This window comes from Cylas formicarius, unplaced genomic scaffold, assembly GCF_029955315.1.
Source record: "Cylas formicarius isolate icCylForm1 unplaced genomic scaffold, icCylForm1.1 PGA_scaffold_6__28_contigs__length_40554024, whole genome shotgun sequence".
In the NCBI taxonomy this organism is placed as follows: domain Eukaryota; kingdom Metazoa; phylum Arthropoda; class Insecta; order Coleoptera; family Brentidae; genus Cylas; species Cylas formicarius.
This window is the reverse complement of record NW_026844347.1, coordinates 35,951,322-35,971,292: the sequence shown is the minus strand read 5'-3', so window position 1 is coordinate 35,971,292 and position 19,971 is coordinate 35,951,322. Positions and strand designations below refer to the sequence as shown.

Sequence of the window (19,971 nt, the reverse complement as noted above, 5' to 3'; positions counted from 1 at the left end):
TTTTTTTTAAGACATAAGGGGTTTATTTGAATGAAACATATAGGCCCCATAAAAACCAAACTAAAAAAACTGAAAAAAAAAAACATATATGTTTCCGCTTCATTCCATTGGAAATGGTAATTATGTCCGAAATATAATTACCTACGTTATGCGTTATACGTTATACGCATACGTTTTGAAAGCATTTCAAACCTATGCGAATAAAAGCGGAAAATGCTTGAATCCAGATTGCTTTGAAAATCTTATTTAGCTGTTGTTTATTTTAAATAACTATAAAACACTAACTTAAAACAAAATAAAGTAAAGTCCCAGAGTTAATTGTAAACAATAATTAATTATAAATTTAATTTGTTGATGTCACATAGTATATACGCTAGCAAGAAAGTTGTATGAAAAATGATGTAGGTGGGCATATAGGATAGCTTCAGTACTTAGGCATGATTTTTTTTCTCTTTCCAACATATCTGAACTGTTTCGAAAACTTCTCGATAATTTATTTGCATATCTTCTTTTATTGTAAGAGCCTTTGCAATAAATGGAAGGTGAAATTATTTACACAGTCGTTGTTTTTGCGCCCATTGACAAAACATATCTTTTTCAAAATTCTGAAGCGTTGTAATAATTGAATATGATACGGATGGAACTGCAGATTTCCCAACATTCGTCGTATTGTAGGCAAGGCAAGTTCCCATCACTTTTTTGTATATTTTCAACTATGCTTAGAGCTACCGTCATCTTATTTTCATAATGTGTATCATGTTGACACGTACATGTTTTTGAAATATCACTTTTTTTATTCTTTTCAATTTAGTCATCAGTCTTCTGGTTGGGAATGGCGTCTTTGAGGATAACGCTGCTAACATATTGCAAAAAAGGCTAAAAGAGTATTTCTTTCGGCAGTGGCTAAAGCATATTTCATTTTGCTAAGTTCGTCGTGAAAAAATTTCATTATAAATAATGCTGACTTAGAATAATAGCTACTGACAAGAGTCAAAGTCAAATATTAATTCAAACATTTTAATTTCAGCTCTTTTTGGAAGGGTTTTAATACAAAAAATAAGGGACTTAGGTACAGGGTATTCAATTTAAAATAAGCCGAGTATCGCTTATTTGTTTTTTTTTTACATTGTGTACTCTATTTTCAAAATATCACATTTACTACATAGCAGGGGCCTTTGGGTAAGTATGTTGATTATATCGCAAAAAAATTGGATATGCTGTAAAGCTTTTTAATTGACACATCAGATGATGGGGTAATATTTAGAACATCCTATTTAAAAATATATTAAATTTTAATAACTATCTTTTGACTCACCCTGTATAATTAACAATATTTTTAAAATGTTGATGAATCATGCGACTTTTCAGTTCAGGATAGGCTCCCGAAAAACTGGTACCAACTTTAGAAACGTGACATTTTGCTTAGTCGAAACAAAAATCAAAATTCTTTTAAATGTTTAAAATTTATTTATTCCACGTACGTATGCGACACGTGTAATCTAATTATTTTTTATCTATTGCCAAAGACTTCTACAAATTCTTCGCACGTCTTCTTGCAGGTGCCCTTGCAGCATGTCAACTCCCGGTCGCACACGGAGGTAGGTGGTACTCCGCGCACAATAATACAGCTCCCACCTTCACCTGTAATGAAAGATGAAGAACGAACATTTTTTTTGGAGCAATGCGGATTAGTTCCTGGCCATTGGCACACAAATTGGTAAAGAAACGACTTACGTTTGACATTTTTGAGAGGAAAGCAAGCAAGATATTAAGGACGACTCACAAATTTTTGAAAATTCAACCTCTTTATTTTGTCATCGAGACCATTAAATATCTTAAACTCTAAACAATTTTTTTTTCTTTTGACAATTTAAATTTTGGAATTTGAATTTCTCATGTAGTACTTAGGAAGTTTTGTACTAGATTAATTATGCTTAGTAGACCTGCTTCAACCATTATCAGAGCAGTGCTCTTTTGCATTATAAAAGCCCTTTTTGTGGACGTGCTACTTCCTCTTGACCATTATGTCATAAGAAAGGCTTGGGTGAAACAGAGCGAAGTGACCCAATTTTACTATTCAAATTAAAAGTCGAAAATAACTTATTTCTCGAAATACGGACGTAAAAGAGTGCAAGTCTAAACAAGATTGGTTTCGAAAAATCGTCGGTGACAGGGACAAGTTCGTCGCAAATAGCGCAAATCAGCTTTTTATTTTAAAGAGAAGGCGCTTCGCGGATTCTTGTAGGGACGCAATGTTTTTCTATCGTACTCTTGCGGACCACTATCGAACTTTCGCAAAATCAAAAAATGAATACATCCTGTATAAAATGTCCTTCATATTGTATATAATTCCAACAATGTTTGAAATAGATGATATAGCTCTGGATCTCCTTAGTTTCCTGGTATCCGATTTTTTTTAGTGGAGCAAATGGTTTTCAAAAAATTATTTGTTTTCTGAAACCATGTAGTACGTGGTAATTGTAAGTGTCATCGCGTCTAGATTGAGGGCGAGAAATAGTGATTTTCATTTGGATTTTTTGAACGGATTTCCCATTGTTTGTACGAATTTTGATTTACGGTTAATGATTCATTCTCTAAAAGAACAATTTTCAGGGTTTTTTAGATTTCTGTCCATAACTAAAACACCTTGTATGTAATCAAAAAAATGCCTGAAACAAAAGTTATAGCGCCGGGTCTCCTACGTATTGCAGATGTAAAATTTTTTTAATCGTATGAATGGCTTTGGAAGAAAATATGTTTTTCTGCATGCCAAAATAACAACAAAAAAAATCAAAAATAAAAAAAAATACTTCGCGTTATTTTATTACTTCCAATTTAAAGAGTGTAAATGCGGGTCCAGACTTCCACTTCTCTCCCAAGTCTGAAGTCGGTAGCTGCAAATTTGGAGTACTTATTATGTTTTTTAATATGGCACGGAGTATCGAGAGCACCCTGTACAATACTTAAAAACCGTATATTCTGTATATTCTTGAAAAATTGTCACGAATAAAAGTTTATAGAGCCATATCTTCTGCTTCTTCTGGTTCAAGAATTTTTTTGGTCTAGTAAACAGTTTTTGAAAAATGTTTTTTGTAGACCCTTACACGTGCAATTTTTTATTTTTTCAAATACTTCCCGACCCGCAGCACTCCCATTTTCAATAGGTTGCGTCACGGGGCAAAGCTGCATATATGTGCCAAATATGAAGTCGACTTATCGTGTTTTATAGCAAGGTCCAAAAAACTATTTGACTTATCTGCAATTTCTGTCAAATTTTAAAATCTCCCTTACATGACAAAAGATTTCATTCATTCAAATAATCTCTCAACAATATGGATTTAAAGGTAGTATCAATTTAATTACTACGTCTCAGTATATTTCTGAGGCTCACGATAAACCTTCTCAAGTGGTCGTCATATATCTTGATTTTTTATAAGCATTTGATAAGGTAAATCGCAAAATTCTGATCGACAACCGTTATACTTTTGGATTTTCTGAATCGCTTGTTAATTGCTTTTCTTCGCACCTGTCTAACAGCATCAGTACGTGAACTCTACCTTCACTTCCACATGTTGCGTCCTTGGGCATTCTTCAAGCCTCCATACTCAATATGCTTTCAAAAAAATCCAGTGTTTAGCGTACTTCGGGGCAAATCAACATTTGGTCTCTAAATAATAACTCACAGCTAAGTACAGTCAATTGCAATGCAGTGTATTTTACCACCATATGTGTAGCTGTTAAATATAACTACTATATTTTTGATGAAACTCTCTCCCGTTTTAACATTTTTGGACTTGGGAGTAATATTCGACTAGAAATTATACTTTGTTTCTCATGTTAATACCAGATACCTCAAAAAGGTTTATCTTACGTTGTATGGATCAGTAATTTTGTCTCCTGCGTACAATTGTCACATTAATAAAAAAATATGCCCAAGTTCTTGAAATATGTATGTACAACGCGTGTAATATTATTAAATAGGTTTCTCTTAGTCCAGATCTAAAGACACATCATTTCCGCCCACGTCAAAAATTTTTAAATTTTTATCGATTTATGAATATGTACAAATATAATGCTCTACCTCATTTGGACTTTTTTTGGAAATATGTTAGTTAACATTTTAAATTTAAATCTTTTCCTTTTCTCTTGTTCTTATGTTAGGTTCGATTTTGGATTAACTTTGATCATCTAATTTGTACTGTTGGGTAAACTTTGCCCTTAAGAAAACAATTCCTGGACGCTATTTGGTGGTACATTTGGTACCTATTATTCTCAAACCAAATATCTGTGACCCAGTGTCGTTATGGTAGTCAACAAGTGATTCATTTGTACTTTTTCTCTATTGCAAAATTACTGACATAATTACGAAATAAGGTCGGTTATCCAGATTATGTTACCTGTGATTAATTCTTATTTAGTACTTATTGTCCATACCTCGAGATGGCACTACATTATCCAACAACTATAGGCTTGCATGTAAAGCTATGGAATTTCTTTTTGACACACATCCTGATGACCTTCTCACGAACTGGCAATATAACAAAATATATTTGATAGCTAATTTATTGCAATTGCATTACCAATGACTTCAGAAGGTGTCAATAAAAAAGTTGATATATGCCGCTGCAAATAGTTTTTATAATACGACCAAAAATATAGTGCATTTATTGTTTTGTCGTTTTAGTATTTTACAGTACCTCAACTGCAGACCTTCGCAGGACGGTAAAACCCATTACAACAGATGTTTGTTCTCCATTAAGTAGTCTTCCCGGAGATGGGCCGTAACGAATATTTGTAGAAACTTTTATTTGAAACATAAATGCGGGGTATTTTCGAATGGGTATAAGCATTTATTTTAACATCAGCTGATATGTATCGTTCTTAGGAGTTTAATCTAAAATGTTCGTATATATTACGGGAGTATTTGACTGTGATACTTCTAGTAAGTACGTATTTATGTACCTGATTCTCGAGCTTTGACCCTGGGAGACTGTTTTCATTGGATAGTTCAAATGGTAAGGCAAATACTATGTGGAAATGTAATGAAATTGAACATAATAAATTGTTACTTTACTTTTTTTATGTACATGTTTCAAGAATGCTCAGCGAAAGAGATTGAACACAAATTTATATCCCGCTTGTTCGTGTAGGTAGATAAATTCCTAGGACGGTCCTGGAATGCTCTGCTCGGCAGGGTGTTCTATAAGGGACTGCGTTTTTGGAGTAATAAACAGTAGACAAAGTTATTCACGGGGTCGGTTGTAAAAGCACAGTATTTCTGGTGCAAGTATACTACTCCTGATTAAAGAAAGGCTCATATTGGTGCTGACATTGCATTACATCGAGAAAAAAGGCATTCAAAACCTCACCAATATCTCTTCGTCTTGAATACGAATTGACCAAGGAACTACAGGATTGACCAAAGACTCACCGATGGTCGGGACGCAGGTGTGACAGCATCCGCAATACGTGGGCACCAGCGTCTCATTTTCCGGACAAGTTTCCACAGTTTTGCAGGGATGCGTTTCGCAATAGTCCCACGTACAAGCGAGGAAATCGGTCTGACAGCTGACCAACGCGATCAGCAATCCGAAGGCGACCAGCTTTACGATGTTGTATCCGTCCATGCCCACCGATTCCAACAACAATGCGAAATTTAATCGACTTTTAAGACTTACTTATATGTGTAATCGCGAATACAGTGGACGTAGTTTTTGCGAAAAAAGTTTGTACCGATAAAGGATAATTTAAATAATGCACTGCAGATTGTCATACGAGTCGTCTGTCATGATAATCGTTTATTGGCTCGTATATCACGTTTTTGTAGGGCTCGTAACAATATTTACTGAAACTTAGTCAAAACACAGTGTATGGGTCAACCCGGAACATGGAAGTGACAAGGCTTCTGCTTGCAAATGCTCTGAAATAGTTGGTTATCTTAAATAACTATTTTGGAAACGCCACATCAACCATAAGATTACGCGAAGACACTAGACAAATTCCAATCGCAAGAGGTATAAGACAAGGCGACACCCTGTAACCCAAATTATTTATTACAGTCTTGAAATACGTGATAAACCTGCATCGAAAGGATATGAAATATTTGCAGGTGATGTAGTTTTCATAGGGGACAATTGCGCAGTCACAAATCACATGGTTCGTGAACTACAACGAGCCACATCACAAATCATCTTATATATGTACTAACTGAACACCAAAATGATGACAAATATGGTCCTTAGTTGACGAATTGAGTCGAAAGGAAAACAAATACAATCGGTAGACAGAAGTTGACTAGAAAACTGCATTGGGATGGGCGGCATATGGAAAACTGACAGATATTTTCGATTCTATTGCCCTTAAAAGAAAAGCTTTCAATCAGTGCGTGTTTTCAGCTCTCCCCTATGGAGCGGAGCCCACAGTCCCAAAGGAATTAACCCAACGGAAAATGGAAACAAAACAACAAACACAGAACAAAAGTGGAAGATATAATAGAAGAATCATATCTCAAGTGGAGATGGGCTGCACACATTGCGAGGCTTCAGAACGGCAGATGGTCAAGTAGGAGATCACATACGAAATGGACCGACGATCTTGACAGATCGCAAGCATTGGGAGGGGCCCCATATTCCATAACGGAAAAGAGAAGAAGCTTGTTGGTTAATGATGACGATGATGCTGAAACGATGAACCAATTATAACCGTATTTATGCCTCGGTATTTTAATCTCATGCGTGTGCGCCGTATGGTATATTGTAATACTTTACCGATATCGGATAAAACAATAGTTGGTTTCGTTCACAAGTCGTTACCGTTATGGATAACGAAAAAACAATCCCATTGGTCCTAAATACAGATATGTACAACATGAATTGCCTTGAAATAGGCGTCTAGAGGAAAAAGGAAACAAAACAATTGAAGAGTACAGGGGAAAAAGATGAGGGTGTACAGTTATTTCGTATAATATATCGACTATAGAATACTATCCAAATATAAGAAATGACTAGAAAGATGACAGTACAAAGATAACAAAGATAAACAGAATTTAAAATGTATAGTAGTGGGCAAAAAGATGAAGGTACTAAACATTGTGAGCAAGAAAGATGACAGTCCATAGTAAATGGCAACGTTGTTCTATTTTGCCGGCTTATGATCGTAAACAATGCATGTAGTTCAGTCCCAAGTTACCAACTTGTTTTTATTGACGTTAAAGTTTATTGGTATAATTATTGATTATTCTGTTTTTAAAGTTTTATGGTGTATTTGTTGTTGTTGAATAATGGCTGAGCAACAAAAAACAAGGAAAAGAAAATCCTGTGGACGAATGCAGGATGTAACTAAAAAGTTACGCTTAAGTAGTCATCAAACTGGACAAGACTGCAAATGTTCAAAACTTAAATGTTTCCAAAATCTCACTGCAGCCGATTTAAGCACGATCGTGTCTAAATTTAATCAACTACAAAGTTATGATGAACAATCCCTTTATCTGAGTGGTTTAAAAACGTGTAAACCGGTAACACGCCACCGTCCGAGGAAATCTGAAGATGAAACTGATTTTCACTAATTTTCATATACTTATAAGGTGATACATAACATAGGTTTATCTACCTACTGAGCTCAATATTAAGAAAATGTACTCTATGTACAAAGAAAAATATCCTGATAAATTATATAGTAAAATATTCAACACCAAGTTTAATATTGCTTTTGGGTATCTGTAGTAGTAGTAGTAGTAGTACCTGTAGTGCAGATGATCACAATGCACTGCAGTTACACACGGAACTGCGAAGTTGAAAAAGAAGTATATACGTAAAAAAGCTGCTAGAATTGAGGCTCAAAAAGACAAAACCCAGGAAGCAATTGTAATGGATTTTCAAAAAAATATTCATCTGCCGAATATTACAGCTAATGGCACGTATTATCGTAGACAACTTTCGTTCTACATGTTCAACATGCATGTCCTTTCGACCTTTGAAGCTCTTTTCTATACTTATACTGAAGTTTCAGGAAAAACATTACATTTACATTTTTAACTATCTGGATTTTAATGTCAAGAAGCTTACAATATCAAAATCAAATCAAATCAATGAAAATGGTTTTTCCTGTTCATAGACATTTGTATCTAGAATTTGATAGAAATATTGGTTTAGTGAAACAGAAGGCGTACGTTGAACTGCCTCAAGGATGGAATGCAGTTTTAAGGGATTCCCGAACAAAACCAAGCCCTTTTAAAGTTAGTTCTTGTGAATATCAGTGTATTTTTTGGAGTTAGACCAAATTTCTAGCCCATTTCTATATGCCCAATTGTCTTGATTGTACATAAGGAAAGTTATAATGGTCGAGAAAATGTAGTCATAAAACAAAAAAGAATAAAACTTTCGCTACCTGAAAAGTGTTTTTTGCTTCCAACTTTAGCTTATGATGGGCCAGTACCTGTATCTAAAGCTAAATTTCACGACCTACAGCATCTAAAAAGATCTGTTCTCAGTACGCGCAGGATTTTTTTACAGCAATATTACATTGATAAAATTACAAAAATAGATTATGGATCTTTATTGCCCAGTTTTTTTATATTGGAATCAAAGTTTCTTTTTTATGCTTTTGCATTGACCATTTATATATTCTTGCTTCCACAAAACACCACACAGTCCACATTTTGTCACCGATACTCTTCAATATATACAGGGAGTATATGGTAATATAAAATAAAGGGCTTGGAAATAAAAAACAGCGAAATCAATGACGTTAGGACACTACCATGGAGAGTGGCACTATAGATTTTGCTATTAAAATTTTTAAATAGCCTCACGGCCTGACTAAAATGATTGAAGCCACGCCTTGAAAAGTCCTCTCACGATCAATGTGACAATATTTTGAACCACGAAGTCACCACTGACTACGTAAAATATTTTTGTAAAAGCACAATCACAAATTCTTTATTATCTCGTTTATTGTATAAGTCGCCACTGACTACGTAATTTTTTTTTTGTAAAATCAAAGGGAAACATAAACACAAATTCTTTGTTATCTCGTTTATTGTATAATCTAAAAAGAGTGTGAGTAAAACAAACTAGGCGTTTTATAACTTAATAGCATATTATTTGACAAGATGCTCACGTCATATTCCGGAACATCACGTCAATCCCCTGTTGTAATAGGCGTGGGGTGCTGTTCCGGATAATTTTACACATTTATCCCCTTCGCCTGCAAAGAAACCACATTTAATAATTCATATAGATAAAAAACTGATAAATGGTTGATTTCTTAATACATTCATCTAATTAATTTTTTATGTCAAGACTATTATACTACTACAAATAGTAAGACCTGACATGTACTAGGATTTAAAAGCAGAGAATGATCCTTAGAAACTTCAAAAATAGCGTCGAGGTCTCTACTCATAGGACGATAGTTTTCTATCAACTTGTTCACTGGAAATAACAAAAACAAAAGTGTGATCTGCGTACATTTGCAACGAGAAATGAATTAGGTTAATTTTAATTTTCAATTTTTGCTTAACCGTATGTTGGAAATATAAAAGCTTACCGATGATCGGAACACATCGGAAACAGCATCGGCAAAAGGTTTCGTGTTCTGAGTTCCGAAGATTAGCTGAGAAGACGCCCCGACCAAACTCAGCAGGAGGATTGCCAGCACCATTTTCATAATGACAGTTCGATATTACCTGCTATATGCGTTTTCAAATGGTTTATATAAATAGCAAAACGGTATACAGATAAATTTGCCTCCGTCGAAATGTTTGTTTCCGAAAAAAAAAAAAACGTTTCAACGATGTATTGCTGATATTTATGGTATTGGAAGTAGCTCTAATTTCAAGGTGGTACACGGTGGCCCTTCTTTTTTTAAAATATTTTACTGATAATGGATAAACAAACGAATTCCACATACTTATTATGAATTTAATGGGATCTGTGTATATTTCAACAAAATACTACAAAAAAAAATGCTACAACCACATTGACAACTCACGATAATTCACGAACTGTCAACGGCCACGTTGATTGTTAGACTTCGCAACTGGGGTATTAATTTCTTATCGAAATTGTTTGTTTAATCAATATATGTGGCTCAAATGAGTTTTAAATTAAAATCAGATAATACATTCAATAGCACTTAATATTTTGAAGCATGAACAGAAATCTATATTAGACAGGATTTTTTAATTATTCATTATTGATTGATAAAAGAATGTTCGTACCCGTAAAACGAAGTATAGAACCGGCAACATCGCCCTAATTAAATTTTAAAATTTTTCAGGCAATTGTTTCTGAGATACGGCTGCTACGAGACTTTGGAGCTGCATACGAATCGTGTATCTTAAAGGTGACAAAATATTTATAAACGACGTCATAATATGAATAGTAAAAAGCTATAAGGTAATGTAGACTATGGAAGAAAAATATAAATAAACTAGACATCGGCAATAATAACATGCAATTTACAGTTTCATTTCAATGAAAAAACATGTTTTACCTTTGTGAGTTATAATTTAGCCACAGTTTGAGGAAGATACGTCTGATTCTGAATTGCCAGGGTTATAAAAACGAAATAGTTTTGGAAGTGTTAGTAATTTTTGAAGCTCTGAACAACATTTCTCAAATGATGCTGATGATAAATTTGTTTGATATGTTTCTGTAAAACCACCTTACATGTAGAAAAAAAGAACAGGCGCCAATTTGTCTCTATTTTGACCGAAATGAGCAAAAAGTAGCAACCAGTTTTATCACCATGAAACTAAACAAAACTAACCAAAAATGGATGTTTATTGAGTAAAAAGCGTATAGAAACTGAGCTGAATTCATTGAAATAATGAACTTAACTTTTCTACCAAAGTTCCACTTTATGTTTTCTACATAATTGTTAATCTTTCCAACATTAATATTCAAAAAATAGTACTTATAACGAAATACATGAAAAATAATATATAATTGTTACATGCAGGCCCGCAGGTCGGCCCTCTTGTATGTATGTAGCGTATCGAATATAAATATAAAAATAAGAATTGTTTTCTTGACTTTGCGTTGGTTGTACTTATTCTCGTTTGACGAAAAATAAAAGAAGCAAAAACGTGTTAAGAACAACTTTATTAGGCAATAATCGAAAATGACGCAAAACTGTGATTTAAGTAAAATTAAATTAAGGGCATTCCCTTTGGCAAATGCCCGAACAACAATGCAGTCCTTTCTGGCACACAGACGTCAGTGGAGCTCCGAATAGTAACAAACATGTTCCACCTTCACCTGCAAATGCAATGAACAAAATTTGTCTTTTTATTGTCAAGCTGAAACCGTCTGGACCAGTGTCATTTCCCTTCTATACCGGATAATCCAATACGTTACGAAAATCTTATTATAGTTATAGTCTCTCGAATCTGGAAACACTGAAGAATATTTCATTAAACTTCGTTCTAAATTGATTTAATTTAAACGTCTGGTACTGAAGAGGAATGTTATTATATAGGTTGGTAACCAGTAAGCAGAGTGAATAAACCTTTTTTCAAATATCGCTGACACATGATGCTTCCACAGAATCTTAAGTTATTTGCTAAATAATATGAGAAATTTGTTGTTGTGACAGTTTAAAAAAACATTATTGAGAGAAATTCTCTTTTTCGCTCCACAGTATGCAATTTATAAGTTATAGGTTGGTATTTCTTAATTCCACGAGGAAAGCAAAGACAGGATTTTTGTACTTTTCAAATATCGTTAATCTTTCTGAATTTCGTATATTACATCACAATAGTTGAAGTTGCTAAGATCCAAATAGTCTCAATCTGATTTATAGTAGGTAAGGATGTGCCTCTACCTTTCGTATGTAGCAACTGATATGCTCTCTGAATCGCAGATCAACATTTATCATAAGATCAAGGTTTTTTTTTTATACAGTGGCTATTTTAAATTAACATTTTCCCGAATTACGTGCATTTTATTAACGATTTTACTTTTCTTTTTTGCAAAAACATAATTAGTGATGTTGTGGGATTTATCTTTAATATATATATTAATATATACAAAAAAAATCAAGTACCCTACCAAGCTCTTTTTCCAACTCATTTGTCGAAGTCCTTGGCAAATAATGTTTGAATTATGTAGTTATTATATTGATATTTTAATTAATTACAAGAAACTAAAGCTTTGTTTTATATACAGAATGTTTACGCATCTTTTTTTTGTTTGCTTTATTCAAACTACACATTGATATTAATTAAAGTAATATTTACAATTTCATCATAACACCATAAGCTTTAGCCATTCAACTGCATTCTCTCCAGTAAAATAATTGCAAAAGCAGATAATACACTATATTAGCTGAAATAAACATATTTGTTTAATTAATGTAGTAGACAGTAATCGACTAAGACAGAAAACGTCAATTTCATAGACTGATAGAGAGGACCTTTGATCAAAAAATTGTTTTTTGTTGTTACTAGGTGGAATAGGGATGATGCTCTTAGAGTCCATGAAGAAAATTTCGATTGGCGCAACAACATATTTGAAAAGTCCACCATTTATAGTTAAGGAACCTTAAAGATACTAATACAGTTTCATTCATGTATGAAATATTTGTTTTGCAATATCATTGGGTTCTTGATCTGATCGCCACTTTCGAGTGTAATATTTTTAACGCCCTTTTAATTTCCTTGTTATTTTTTATTTACTTTCTTTTTTCGGGAGTAGCATTTTTCTTAAAATTAAATCTCAATTTGGCCCTAGTTTTTGTAGATGTAATTATTCCATGTAACCTCCAACTTAGGTTTTTTTGTATTTTTTGTTTATCACTCTTTCGTGATAATATTTCTGCTATTCCATTTGTAGGATGTAATTTTTGTTTAAAGATCAGGTGTTGAGAGGATTATCTTATATTCTCCATCGTAGTTTGTAACTTGTAACTTAATACAGCCAAGTGTAATGTAGGCGGTTTTACCAGCATAATTGCAGGTGTGAAATATGACTATCATCTTTTGATAAAACTCTCTCCCGTTCTAACACTTCTTGTAAATTAGGAGAAATATGTAATAATGTACTGGCAGAAGCCTCAAAAAGCTACGGATTTATCGTACGTTGTACTAGAGACTTTAAAAATTCAGAAGTGATAAAAATATTTTTTGGTTTTTGGAGTATGTATGGTATAAGTTGGATAGACTTGGTTATGTGTCTTACCATTTTCTAACGACTATTTAAAATTTTAAATAACGTGTTTGTTTATTCTGACCTATTACATAGACAAAATTTTCTGGTTCCGCGTATAAACTCTAGACATAGTAACACATTGTTTCCGCCCGTGCCAAGAATTAATATTTTAAAATTTTCACCTATTTTCTCAATGTGCTCCAAGAACAATGCTCGACATCATTTTGACTCTCTTGTTTTTCATATAAGAGTTAATAAAAGTTCAGATTTTCACGAAATTATATATTTTTACATGACAATTGTTAAATTTCGTCATGTCATCATTACTTGCCTCTGTAACTATTTAATGCTTTCTATTACAACCTACCTGTTAGTTGGGCTTCATGCCTGTTAGGTGGACTTCTTTAAATAAATAAATAAATAATATTTAACAGTATATCTAGTGCAAGATTTGGATCTTCAAGCCTTAGTGATTCGTTCCAATCTCTCGTTTTCGCTAGTCTATTTTATATTTTTAATACTTGGGTCATTTTTGACTGAGCGCTGAAATTTATTTTTATTTATTGAAATGCTAACCTACACAAACAAAAGATCAGTTAGGTCATAGTCGAAATTTAACGGTTGGAAGCTAAGTAGATCTTCCTCCATTTTCGTTTTGAGGAAAAAATCCATATATATTCATGAGTAAGATGTACTGAGTGATGATATTGTCATTACCGGCCAAGATATTTAAGCTAATATCTCGTAAGAATAATACTTACTTAATATCTAAGTAAAGGCTCAAACTCATTTAATTAAACCCAAAAGCCCAGCTAATAAAATTAAAATATTATATCCAATGTTTGCTTAATCTTAATTCTTAAACATTGAATTGATGTCCAAACCTGTGACACATTCATGGACGTCTTACGGACATATGATTTGTTGAAATATTTAATTTATATGGTAGTGCAGATTTCATATGTTTCTTGTATAACCTGTCTTTAATGACAGTATCTGGAAGAATGGACGCTTACCAATGACTGGAACACATCTCCGACAACATCCGCAGAAGGTCGGTAACAACGTTTCGTTTTTTGGACAGAATTCGTCACTCACGCATTTGACTCTGAGGCAGTACTCGGGCGGACAGTTAAAACGCTGTTCTTGACAAGTAACGACCACGATCAGAACTAATAGTAGGGTTGTTACCGTCGTCACTAGCGGCAATTCCATTTTGGCCTGTAGTCGTTGACGGTATCATCGACGACATATCGAGTTCCGCCTTTATATACGGCGTATGACAAGTAAATGTTTTTTGCGAACAGTATGCATTTGCGACGATAAAAAAATATTTAAATAATACACCTTTGATAGCCCCGTCCTCTAGCTTTAATCGCTCGCCTTTAAACGTCCCTCTCCACGCCACTGCTGACCACATGTTGGCAACAAGTAGCTATTTGCGTTATGAGTGTTGCACATATTGGTGTTTTTTTATAAAAATATTACATGACTTGTTAAACAATTGTCGACATCTATATAGAGGGTATCCCAGTCGTGTGTCAACGTAGTATATCTCATTTAATATTTGTTGCAGAAAAAAACGTTAAATTCAAAAGTTATAGATGAGACTAAAAGAAACAATTTAAAATTAGTTTCAAGTAAGTTCAAGGGAGTGATAAATACAGCCTGTATATTATTGAATTTTTATAATCACCCAATGTAGGATTCTTATGATCTATACTGAATGTTTCCGGAATTATGGTCATTTTTTCTTCAAAACTTCCCTTTGTTTAACACCCTATATTTTTGAAGCTGTTTCTGACGGCTGTATTTTTATTATGCCAAAAATTTTATAAAATGGTGCTGTCCTTTTTCCTATACTTGTGTTGGAGTTAGTTTTGGTTAGTTTTGTTTTCTTTCCATTAATTTGGAAATAATGGCTTGCTTAATCAAAATATTATTAAACTATAAAATAATGTTACCGATTGCGGCTTTTAGTGTAAATGCAAAAAGCAACATTAATATACAAAAATAATATTTAAATTGTTTTTCCAAGTGTCGCGGTTCATAATATTTTTTTTGTTTGAATATCTATTTTTTTTCTATTAACATGTAACAAATCCTATTGTTTAAAAATTGTACTTAATTCGTCTCTGTATTGTGATATTTTCGCACGGTTTGAAAACAGAGTGTCTCTTTTGGTTCTTTCAAGAAAATTAATATTTTTCATTTTGACTCTCCCTGCATAAACGATTCAAACTAAGTTTAAGACAAGTCTAAAATGACTGTACTATTTTATCGGTCGAAACGGCTTCAAGAATATAGGGTAATAAACACAGGGAATTTTTGACGAAAAATTAAGCATGAATCAAAAAAAAAAACAATCAGTGGGGACCCTAACAACCCTATATTGTGCGATTGAGTATCTACTAATGTTATAATATACAGAGTGTCAGATTAAAAAATATATAAATTTAGTTTTTCACATATTTATGTATCGCCGTGTATAATTTGGAAATAATTTTAAATTGTTTCTATTAGTCTCATCTCTAAATTTTGTATTTAACATTTTTCTCTAAAACAAATTATTTCATTGACATACTATTTGGACACCCTGTATGTATGTCAAATACGCCTACTTTTATCCTAAAAGTTGCAGATGTCTTTGGCATTTATGGTTTCCACGGCAACCAAGAGAGCCACATAAAATAGAGCTAAAGCCAATGCGCATAAGTATATCTCCATAGCCATAGATAAAGAAAATAAATAGATGTTTATGTCAAATTGGAGAACAAATTCATTGTAGTCTGTACGACAACCACTTGTCACTAAAAATGGCTGTCGAACCTATCATACGTCACCTGGGCATCGTTTCATTTTACATTGTTGGTAATAATGGTTTCAGAATTTTCTTTTTGCGTTTTTGTTTTTTTAATGAGTGTAAACTTTTTCAACAATGTTGTTGAAACATGTTTTGATGTTGTGTTCCTGATTGTAAAAATGATAATAAGCTGTTTAAAAATGTTTAGAATCTCCAATTTGCATGAGCCATGTGTATTCTATTCTGTTACAATTTATAACTATAATTGTGCATGAATCCGTCAATATTAACCAACATTGTGGCAAAAGTCGTTCTAATTGACTCAGGAAATGAAAAAAAAAGGATAAATTACATACATGAATTCTTTTTTAAATTACATTAACTCATTACATAATCGTATAAAATTCACTATCGAGATTGAACAAGATAACTCTATTAATTTTTTAGACATAACTATTAGGAAAGCGCTAAACAAATTAGATTTCTCAATATATCATAAACCTTCACACACGGACACAGTCATACATAACAGCTCAAATCATCCTTATACACACAAAATGGCTGCATTTAACTCTTTTATACACAGACTTCTTAATACGCCACTCTCAACAAAAAATTACAACAAAGAACTTAATATCATTAAACAAATTGCACTGAACAACTGCTATAATCCGTCCATGATAGATAAAATTATAAATAAAAAACAAATACAGACAACAGTAAACTCTATTTATCCGAAACCTAATACAGAACACGAACAATTTAAAACAATTACATACATAGGACAACCTAGTGCAAAAATTTCATATTTGTCAAAACGTGGTTTCAAAATAGCTTTCCGAACTAACAACACAATAGGAAAATATTTAAAACACAATAAAACGACATGTCCAAAATCCCAAAAATCAGGTGTCTACAGGTTGAAATGTGGATCTTGTCCTAAAATGGATATTGGACAAACAGGTAGATCCTTCAAGAGACGCATGAACGAACATAAAAGAGGGTTTAGATTCTAATTATGCTACACACTTAAACACAGAAAAACACATTTTTGACGACAATTTTGATATTTTACATACGGCCACAAAAAGTAGAAAATTAAATTTATTGGAAGCCATGGAGATTAACAAAATGAGACATTCAAATGTATTGCTCAACGATCAATTAGATTTAAATACCTCTCCTTTATTGAACTTAAATTCTCACAATAACATTAATTATGGTTTTATGGTCATTTTTCGGTATACATAGTAGCAGGTAGTTTGTAAATATTACATTTGATAAAGACGCGGTGTGGTCGAAACAATCGTCATGTCATAATATCTAATTTCGTGAGAATCTGAACTTTTAGTTCTTATTTATTTTGATAAATTACATACACCACTTCTTAAAATGGCGGAGATTTTTTACGTAAGTCAAAACTTTAGGACTACAAATCCAACATAAACTTAATTTAGACAAAATTACATGTCACTAGCTGTGAACAAAAAGATCAATCAGAAGGCGCACTTCACGTACCAAGTATATTTTGGTATAAGTGCAGTCCCAACCTTCTAAATGAACGCAGTACTGCTAGCCAATATGAATTAACAAGAACGACACAGTAGCAAACCTTTATTGTACTGAGCAACACTTTTGCAAACTCGTGAACAATAATCTTATAATGTTAAATATTACACTTGAAACAATATACAACTAATTATTAGCAAGTTTTTCGGCATCCGAGACTTTGATTATTTTAATTGTGAAACACGTAATATAAAAAATATATTTCAGAATAATTTCACAAAGTTTTATAAATTAGTTATTGATGAAGTAGTAATTATAAATAATAATAAAAATAAGTATGGTTCCAAATAACGGTAGAATATCCGTAGGATCTTAAATTAAAAAGCACCTTTCGTTTTATAACAGTATCGTTAAGATCAGAGGAAAATTATTTTTTTGGTTTCAGTTCAATGTCAGCTCAATGTTTTCTAAAAATTAATACGAATTCATATTTTATATTTTAAATTGTTTTTATATAGAAGAGAACTACTATGAACCAGACATTCCGTAAGTGATATCACTGTTGAAAATTGAAACTATTTTATTACATATATGAAGTAAAACCCATTAACAAGATACATTTTCGTAAGTATGGGCTCAATTTTCGCGAATATAAATAAGATAATTACTTTTGTCTTGCAACTGGGAGGACGGCAATATTGGAAATTCAGACAAAACTCCACAATAATTTATTCGCATGTAATAGGCTGCAATGAAAACGGAAAATCTCTAATCGGGCAACTTAATTTATTAGATAATTCAAAAGCAAGTTAACCTAGTTAATATATATATAATATATGTATATATATATATATATATATATATATATATATATATATATATATATATATATATATATATATATATATATATATATATATTATATATATAGTAGTGTCTATTTGGTAAATTCACTAGCACGCGCATTGGTAAAATCCATCACTTGTTCGGTTTATATTCCGAATGGACTCTGGATTGACTCAGCAAAAATTGTTATTATGTATTACGCGCCACGTTCAGAAAAGTGAATCAAATAAAATGTCTTCAAACACTTAGACTTTATTTATTAGACTTAACAGTTGTACTCTAATTATTTTTATTTCTTGCCAAAATATTGTATTTATTCGCCGCACGTCTTTTTGCAGGTGCCGTGGCAACATCTCAACTTCCGGTCACATGCGGATTTAGGCGGTGCCCCATTGAAAATAATACATCTCCCGCCTTCACCTGTAATCAGACGAATATTTTGAACAAACATTTTTGTTTGAGGGCCGTGATTTATATTTATTTATTGAAATGCTAAATAACACAGACAAATGATCGGTTACGTCATAGTCGACAATTCACGGTTGAGAGCTAAGTAGATCTTCCTCCATTTTCCTTTTGAGGATAACAATTTTGTGAGTAGGGCTTTGTAATATCTTAATATAATGAAAAAAATCCATATTTGGGAACGTTTGGGAAATCAGAATTCATTAGACGCTAGTTTGTAAACAAGATAGTATTAGGTTGAAAAGAACGGTGTCATTTGTAAAAATATAAATTTAATTTGACAAATGTGCTGCAGATTTCTTCTGTAACGTCCGTATCTGGAAGAATGGATGCTTACCAATGATTGGGACACATCTCTGACAACATCCGCAGAAGGTCGGTACCAAAGTTTCGTTCTTAGGACAGGATTCGTCACTCACGCATTTGACTCCGAAGCAGTAACCGGGCGGACAGTCAAAACGCTGTTCTTGACAAGTAACGACCACGATCAGAACTAATAGTAGGGTTGTTACCGTCGTCACTAGCGGCAATTCCATTGTGGCGTGTAGTCGTTGACGGTATCATCGACAACATATCAAGTTCCGCCTTTATATACGGCGTATGACAAGTAAATGCTTTTTTGCAAACAGTATGCATTTGCGACGATAAAAAATTATTTCAATAACGCTAGCTTTAATCGCTCGCCCTTCAACGTCCCTCTCCGCGCCGCTGCTGACCACATGTTGGCAACAAGTAGCTATTTGCGTTATAAGCATCGCACCTAGTGTTTTTTTATAAAAATATTACATGTGTTAAACAATTTATCATTTATTATTTGTTGCAAAGAAAATGTTAAATTCAAAGGTTATAGACAAGACTAAAAGAAACAATTTAAAATTAGTTTCAAGTTAGTTCAAGTTCACCCAATGTAGGGTTCTTATGATCTATACTATACCCCATATATTTGAAGCGGTTTCTGACAGGTGTATTTTTATTATGCCAAACATTGTATAAAATGGTGGTCATTTATCCTGTACTTGTGTGGAAGTTAGCTTTGGTTAGTTTTCAACAATTATTGAGAAAATATCGTAATAACCCAAGAAAAATAAAAATATATAGGTCAATTTTGTTTAAAAAAAATGTTTCTTCTTTCCATTAATTTAGAAATAATGCCTTTCTTAATCTTAATCCTATTGTTTGGAAATTGTACTTAATTCG

The 19,971-nt window shown here is 32.8% G+C and overlaps 3 protein-coding genes across 3 annotated transcripts; all 3 read right to left on the bottom strand.

The window, feature by feature from the left end:
- Positions 1–1,444: 1,444 nt before the first annotated feature.
- LOC132703798 (uncharacterized) lies at positions 1,445–5,678 on the bottom strand. Its single transcript, XM_060673272.1, has 2 exons — positions 5,432–5,678; positions 1,445–1,641 (listed from the first exon to the last, which is right to left on the bottom strand). The coding sequence occupies exons 1-2, from the start codon at positions 5,625–5,627 to the stop codon at positions 1,511–1,513; spliced, it is 327 nt and encodes a 108-aa protein (XP_060529255.1). The 5' UTR covers positions 5,628–5,678; the 3' UTR covers positions 1,445–1,510.
- Positions 5,679–11,086: 5,408 nt separating this feature from the next.
- On the bottom strand, positions 11,087–14,419 carry LOC132703410 (fungal protease inhibitor-1-like). Its single transcript, XM_060672655.1, has 2 exons — positions 14,168–14,419; positions 11,087–11,261 (listed from the first exon to the last, which is right to left on the bottom strand). Exons 1-2 carry the CDS (start codon positions 14,364–14,366, stop codon positions 11,158–11,160), a joined length of 303 nt encoding a protein of 100 aa, XP_060528638.1. The 5' UTR covers positions 14,367–14,419; the 3' UTR covers positions 11,087–11,157.
- Positions 14,420–18,549: 4,130 nt separating this feature from the next.
- LOC132703839 (uncharacterized) lies at positions 18,550–19,351 on the bottom strand. The gene is made up of 2 exons (XM_060673343.1): positions 19,112–19,351; positions 18,550–18,729 (listed from the first exon to the last, which is right to left on the bottom strand). Exons 1-2 carry the CDS (start codon positions 19,308–19,310, stop codon positions 18,623–18,625), a joined length of 306 nt encoding a protein of 101 aa, XP_060529326.1. The 5' UTR covers positions 19,311–19,351; the 3' UTR covers positions 18,550–18,622.
- Positions 19,352–19,971: the final 620 nt, after the last annotated feature.